The 7367-nt window shown below is 47.8% G+C and overlaps 3 protein-coding genes across 3 annotated transcripts; 1 reads left to right on the top strand and 2 right to left on the bottom strand.

Annotated features, from left to right (window-relative positions):
* Positions 1 to 1019: 1019 nt before the first annotated feature.
* Positions 1020 to 4862, bottom strand: L228DRAFT_264311 (hypothetical protein; the record flags this gene model as incomplete). Its single annotated transcript, XM_018334560.1, has 3 exons — positions 1020 to 3208; positions 3274 to 4506; positions 4556 to 4862. The coding sequence occupies 3 exons, from the start codon at positions 4860 to 4862 to the stop codon at positions 1020 to 1022; spliced, it is 3729 nt and encodes a 1242-aa protein (XP_018191424.1).
* A 130-nt stretch (positions 4863 to 4992) lies between these two features.
* L228DRAFT_264310 (hypothetical protein) lies at positions 4993 to 5649 on the top strand (the record flags this gene model as incomplete). The annotated part of the gene is made up of 2 exons (XM_018334559.1): positions 4993 to 5356; positions 5396 to 5649. 2 exons carry the CDS (start codon positions 4993 to 4995, stop codon positions 5647 to 5649), a joined length of 618 nt encoding a protein of 205 aa, XP_018191423.1.
* A 56-nt stretch (positions 5650 to 5705) lies between these two features.
* On the bottom strand, positions 5706 to 6862 carry L228DRAFT_264309 (hypothetical protein; the record flags this gene model as incomplete). The annotated part of the gene is made up of 2 exons (XM_018334558.1): positions 5706 to 6525; positions 6585 to 6862. 2 exons carry the CDS (start codon positions 6860 to 6862, stop codon positions 5706 to 5708), a joined length of 1098 nt encoding a protein of 365 aa, XP_018191422.1.
* Between the last annotated feature and the right edge of the window lie 505 nt (positions 6863 to 7367).

The following is a 7367-nucleotide window of genomic DNA, read 5'->3' as shown; positions in this document are numbered from 1 at the left end:
ATCTCATCAAGGACTACAGTATTGTATGCTCTCGCCTCTCGAGTGTTTCACTTGGCTAGGGCTATGCCATGTACAACCGCATTGAGCTTACTTGTTTGATTTGTCATGGACAGGGGGATATACGCAATGAGCAATTTCCATTCGCTCGTCCTCGCCTCATCATTACCAGCATGGCCAAGCCACGCCGCAAAGAGCTGTCACTCACATCGAGAACTTTGGTCACCCACCCCTTCGGGCAAACACCCTCTATCTAGGTATCATGGCCAGCGTCTCCCGGCTACACGTCTTATCTGGGACAGTCCGAGACCTTAGCCGTGGCGCCAATGTACGTAATTATACCTTGAGACCGCTCTTATTTCCCAATTGAGCTCCAGGCCCACCAATTAACTAGGAGTAATGGTCCTAACTTTTAATACCTACCTACGTTTCCGATGATGGCCGCAGATCAAGTTGATCATTTAGAAAAGGATCGTCAAGTGTCTGCCTGCCGAAACGTGGCAACGCACATTCTGTACGCCGGGTTCAATTCCCCCTGCCCAGTCATGGTTGACCTGGTTGCGTTCATCTATGACCTACGCGGGCCGACCCGACCCTATTTTAAAGCTTAACTCCCATAGCTTAAAATGATCACCGTAGACTAAATTTACAACGTCGGTGGAGCATCCCCGTTTGAAATAGCATGACGCCAACAAAGACACCATAACCCTAGCCCTACAACCTGGCCCTATCATATGGATATTTCTTTCTGAGTGAATTCTTTAATCGCTCATTCAGATGCCATATATCATTGAGAGTCCAACTACATCTTTTGATCGATTTTCTCTCTTCAAAAAACCACGCTTGATAGAGGAATATATGCTTTAATTTCTTCCGCTGCTTGAATTCCATAATTGCAATAGATAAAGAGAATACACTTGACATTGCCTGAATAGAGATCTACCCAAATCTTGGGTTCCCGATTCTAATCCCTGGGTGTGCGTAGACAAGTAATGAGTGGATCCGGACCAACAGATCCAAGATTATAATGTCTGAGCCAAAGGTACTACAATTGTAGTAGTAATAATGGATGGAACAGTAATACCAACAGAAGCGCCGCCCAGACCAATGCCAACATTTATCTTATCGCTCGCAACAGGTGGAAGAGTTACAGGACCGCTAACGGAGACCTTAAGGGAAGTAGTTAGAATCGCGGGGACGGTCACGCCGAGCTGTGCATAGGTTTTTGTTCCTGATGAACTAAGGCCTACACTGAGTATATTCCCGCCATTGACAGAGGAGGTTGGAGCGACAGTTGGAAGCGTCGTAACGGTGCTTGGTAACGTTGTCACTACCGAAGGTGCAGAGGTTGTGGTAGTTGTTGTTGGAGTCGAGGTACTCGGTGTGGCAGCTAATGGAACAACAATTGTTGTTGTTAGAATCTGCGGAACGGTAACTCCAACTGATACGCCATTGAGTCCGACCCCCACGTTGATTCGATCACTTGCTGCAGGCGGGAGCGTTACTGGTCCCTGGAGGGCTACTGCGAGTGAGGTTGTAAGGACCGCTGGAACAGTCACTCCGACTGATGCAATGGTCTGTGTACCACTAGTCCCAAGAGCAACATTCAGAATATTGCCTCCGTTATCTGCTGTTGATGTTGTCGTCGTAGGATTCGCTGTCGGCGTCGGGGTTGAAGTGGTGAGGGCAACGACTATAGTTGTGGTTATAATACCGGGTACAGTAACACCAACTGACGCACCACCAAGACCAACTCCAACATTGATTCGATCATTTGCAACTGGTGGTAAAGTGACAGGACCGTCAAAAGCAACTGCCAAAGATGTTGTCAGAATCGCCGGCACAGTTACTCCGATGGATGCATAAGTCTTTGTCCCTGACGAACTTAAGCCCACGTCAAGGATATTGTTGCCGTTAGACCCTGCTGAGGTGGAAGTTGTGCTCGTAGTAGTTGGTAAAGCAACAACTAGTGTTGTAGTGAGTATTCCTGGAACTGTCACTCCGACAGATGCACTGCTTGAGCCAAGGCTGACGCTTATTTTGTCGCTGGCTGTTGGTGGAAGTGTGGCAGACCCATCAACAGCAACGGACAGTGAAGTGGTAAGGATAGCAGGAACGGTGACTCCAACGGAAGCATATGTCTGGGTTCCAGATACACCAAGACCAACGTCCAGGATGTTACTTGGTGAGGCTGTAGGTGGGGGCGTTGTTGTTGTTGTTGTTGTTGGAGTCTGGGTAAGGGCAGCCACCAATGTCGTAGTAATGATCCCAGGAACTGTAACTCCAATGTCAACGCCACCTAATCCGATTCCAACATTGATCTTGTCGCTGGCCACAGGGGGAAGGGTGACTGGTCCCTGCACACCGACGGACAAGGATGTTGTAAGTATAGCAGGGACTGTTACTCCAATTTCTACATATGTCTGCGTTCCTGATAGTCCGAGCCCAACACTCAGAATATTCCCACCATTATCGCCTGTACCTGATGTTGAAGAGGTTGAGATGGTGCTCGCTGAGATGGTTGTAGAGAAACTTCCACTGAAACTTGGGAGAGATGTCACAGATGACAATGTGCTCACAGATATAGTTGCGGTGGAAGACGAGCTCGCAGTTGCAATCGGGCTTGAAGAAGCCCCGCTTATGCTCGACAGTATACCGATCGAGCTCGAAGGGAGACCGGATGGTGATACAGATGAACCCCCAGATGAACCCCCAGATGGAAGTCGAGACGACACCGATAAGATCCCGGAGATCCCAGACGTCAGACTCGCTGAGAGGCTCGACTCTAGGCTTGAAAGAAAGCTGGAAAGAGCGCTTGAGGGCAAAATGATCGAGGTCGTGATAGATGAAAGACTGGAAGAGGCCGCAGAGGGTAAGCTGGAAGGGTTTATGGACGAAGAGCCCAAAGATGAAATAGAAGAGAGACTAGATAGGAGGGAAGAAGCTGCGTTTGATGACGGGCTAGAACTGAAGCTAGGAAGGCCCGATGAAGAAACCGACACGGGAGTAGATTGTAAACTGGTGGGTACTGTGATGCTGGCCGTTTGGCTTGTTGAGAAGCTGGAAATGGGTGTAAGGCTTGATAATGAGCTTGACAAAGCTGAGAATGAACCTGATGTGTGGCTAGATGATGCGCCAGATGCCAAGCTTGTCGAGCCAATCGGTGGAGAACTGGTGCTAGAGCCTGTCGTGTTCGTTGGGCATTGTGACTCTAGCAGGGATAAGTAAACCGAGATTAGTGATTGGTATTAAAGTGAAGCTCAAAAATCAACTTACCTGGCAGCGCGACGAGTGCAACCAAATTACAACTTAAAGGAGTGCTCCCATTCAGGACAGCAAATGCTTGGCCCTCATTTGAGTAAGCACAGAATTCAGCAACGCCGAGCTGAAATGCTGGATTGGACCAGATGAGGATATCTGCGACCATGCTCCATGTTTGGGCAATAGATCCAGCCGGGTCAAGGGGGATAAGAAGCTGGCTATCTGTTCCGGGGTTGGTTGAAATTGAACCACCTGCACCTATCAGTTGCCCATCGTTTATGGAATATCTTGCGGCATCATTGCAGCTTTCAACTGTACTGCCATTGTCACCGAGATATGCCAGAGAGATTTCTTGACGTTTTCGCAAGCTATTGACTTCCACCGTTGGAGAAACTAGCACGTAGAAAGTGCCACTAACACTGGATTGAATGGTGCTGCTGGCAGATATGGTGGAGCTAGAATGTGCATTTGATGCTGCCGAGGAAGCCGAAATGGTTGAGTGGCTGAAAGAAGAGAGTGAGGAGATGCTCGCACTCGCTTGAGTTCCACTCGAGCTGCTGCTTGGTATCACAACAGAATGACTCGAGGAACTTTGAACCGTACTACTGGAGGTAATAGCGCTGATGCTTAAGCTGCTGACACTGCTCAGAGCACTGCTGGAAGAGCCTCCGGAGATGCTTGCTGAAGAAATAGAACTGCTACCCAAGCTGGTGCTGGGCTCTAACGTGCTTCCGGAGCTGCTCAAGCTACTTACGGAGGAGGTTTCGCTTGAGATAGTGCTAAGGCTTGTTGCACGCGTGCTGCTGATGAGTGACTTGGAGCTTTGTGGGATGCTATTACTGGAAGCAGTGGTTGGAGCTTGGCTACTGCTGTTACTGAAGGGCGCTCGTGAGCTAAAGCTGCTTATAGAAAATAAACTACTGCTGCTGAGGCTCCTACTCAAGCTTTTGCTAGTGAAGCCGTTGCTAGAACTTGAAACGGAAGTGCTTCCAGTAGATATGCCCGAGCTGATTGAGGTGCTACTGAATAGATTGCTTGAGCTAGATGAGGCGCTGGGAATACTTGAAGTTGCAAGACTTGAGGTGGATGTCGAAAATGATGTAGGTGAGCTTAAGGGCTCCGATTGGCTGCTTGAAAATGTATTGATGGAAGAGCTGGGTGATGTCGAAAACGTTGCGCTCGATGATGAAACAGTCGCTATTGACGAGCTAGCAACACTCGAGCTAGTGACATTGCCACATGAAGATGCTAGAGAGCAAGTAAGTACGTGCCTAAAGCTTTCTTTTCCTTAACTTACTGGGTAAAAAGTTGAGGGAGACCTCAACTGCATCAGCAGGAGAATTTCCATCCTCAAAGGCTGCATATACTTTACCCTCGGACAGGTAGAATGTCGCGAAAAAGCTTGAGAAAGCAGGATTTGACCACGTGAGCGAAATTACACCAAGAGAAAAGGTGGTGGTGTACTGGCCACCCTGATCAATAGCAAAAAGTGCGTAACCATCGCCGTCAGCAGATATTATTTTCCCTTCGCTAAATAATTGCCCATCCATGAGGGTAAAAATTCCTGCCGCAGTGCAGTCATCCGTTGTGTCCCCAGAACTCATGACATAGTTGCTCGTTGTCCCTTGTCTCTTGTGTAAAGCTGACCCAGTTGGGTTAGCACTCAGGAGAAAGCTCGTTGAACTTGCAGAGCTGAGAGAGGACGAGCTGGACGAGGCTGTCTGACTTGAAAAAATGGTACTGGATGAGACCTGTGTACTGGACACACTGGATAGACTGGAACTCAGGCTCAGTGAAGTTGATGATGCTTGGCTTGAAAATATTGGCGACGAGGAACTGGTGATGACGGAGGAAATGCTACTCAATGAGCTTGACACTGTAGACACAGAGCTCGACGAGCTTAACGGCAGGGATGATATACTGCTAGAAGAGCTGGAGCCCGATGAGCTTGAAGAGCCAAGACTTGAACTCTGTATGGCACTGGATCTGGAGATACTTGAACTCAGCGATGAGCTGATACTTGTCGATACGGATGAAACAGAAGATAGCTCGCTAGAGATACCGGAACTGGATGAAATCGACGCCACGCTGCTTGAATGTGAGGATAAGCTAGAGAAGTGACTGCTGAAAGAGCTAGATGAACTTGGAACGGCGCTGCTGGATGAAAAGACCGAACTGGAGGTCGAACTACTGGAAGAGCTAGATGAACTTGGAACGGCGCTGCTTGATGAAAAGACCGAACTGGAGGTTGAACTGCTGCCAAAACTTGATGTACTTTCAATGCTGCTGCTTGAAAGGCTCGATGCTGAGGTCTTTGATGAAGACTGGATTGGGCTTGATGTACTCGAAGAAACGGTCGAGGACTGCAAAGATGAAATCGAGGATGTTTGAGGGCATGAAGCCGCTGAAAATTCCATCAGTGAATGATTCCCATGAGGGCTGAACGACTACTTACGATCAAAATACACCAGAGAACCAGCTACAAAATCTTCTGGTACACTTCCCTGGAATGATGCGAAGACGTCAAGAGATGGCGAGAGATAAAAGGATGCATAGAGGTTTGCGAATGCAATATTACTCCAAATGATATTCGACGCGGTTGCGGAAAAGGTTGTGCTGTATTGTGCACCCAAGCCAATTGAGAATATGGAATAGCTCGTTGCATTGGTTGAAATATAACCTCCATTTGAAAACAATTGTCCACCAATGATCTGAAAAATGCTGGCACCGCGGCAGTCCGAAGTAGTGGACCCATCCGCTCGAATGTATGTATTAACTGTCGCCTGTCGCCGTCGAACCTGTCTTGCGGGTACTGCTGTTTCGATAGCAAGGATAAAAGTTTCGGCCGAGGCGCTGGAGGCCGATGAGCTAGAGACTGTGCTAACACTGACGCTTATTGAGCTTGGAAGAGTCGACGTGCTGACCGAGCCGGGCACAGTTGTGGTACTAACTGATCCGGAGATGCTCGAGGTGCTGACCGAGCCGGGCACAGTTGTGGTACTAACTGATCCGGAGATGGTTGAGGTGCTGACTGAAACAGACGCAGTTGAAGCACTTGTTAGGGTACTAGAGGAGCCTGAGATGGTGGTCGTGCTGACCGACTCTGAAATGGTAGAGACCGAAGTAGTGGTTACAGTGGATCCGGAGAGTGTAACAGTAGTGGCTGATCCCGAAATGCTTGTCGTCAGGGTAGAGCCGGATACTGTCGTTGTAGTTGTTTCGCTCGAAGTTTCGATTTCGGTTTGTGGAACAGATGTAGTAGTAGTTCTGCTTCACGTTAGCAGTCGCCCTTCCCTCTAATTCTCAGACATAAGCCTCCAACGTACACGGTATATGTCTTGGTCTCGGTGTATGTTGCCCAAACATTGGTGATAAATGTGGTAGGTTTGTAAATGTTATACGTAGGACCATTCCAAATGTTGATAATTGTAGGAGCATTAATCACGGTGCTGACATAGACCGGGTACTCGATAATTTGACTAGACACATGAACCTGCACAGTAGATTGGCCATTTGGACAGAAATCCCGTCTCTCGATCTCGCCTGCGCTGGTTAGTGCTGCACTTAGCAAGGGAAGCGCCTTCAGAGCTTTGAAAAGCCTCATAATCAGATAAACAAAATAAGAATTGGAAGATTAAAGAGAGAGAGAAGAAGAAGAAGAAGAAGAAGAAGAAGAAGAAAAACAAAGAAAAAAGCAGGAAAGTTTCAAGCCTCCCAGGGGCGACACCAAAAGAACTATGTTAATTTGGAAAAGAAAGTATGCTGTTATATCCTCAACATGGGGCTGGATACAAATTAAATATCCAAGTGCAACATATATAGTTTGCCCTTCATCACAGGTTCCAAACGGAGTGTATAACGCAGGATAGTCTCAATTCGATGAATAAAAGCTTCAAGGGCTGCGCAATGCCATGGATGAGTACGATTAATATTACTCAAACTGCCGTAAATGAAATATTCTCATACCTATGAGCCGTCCTTCATTCCCATGTGCCCCTCCTGTCAGGAAGATCGAATTAACGGTGGTCGGTGGGGGTGAGTTTGTAGGTCTCCAACATCCTTGGTAATTTCGAAATAGGAATTTGACATTTCAGGTCAGACATATGGGG

Source organism: Xylona heveae (genome assembly GCF_001619985.1).
Source record: "Xylona heveae TC161 unplaced genomic scaffold L228scaffold_1, whole genome shotgun sequence".
NCBI lineage: Eukaryota > Fungi > Ascomycota > Xylonomycetes > Xylonales > Xylonaceae > Xylona > Xylona heveae.
Note: the sequence above shows the minus strand (reverse complement) of the source record. Positions and strands in the feature narration are given on the sequence as shown.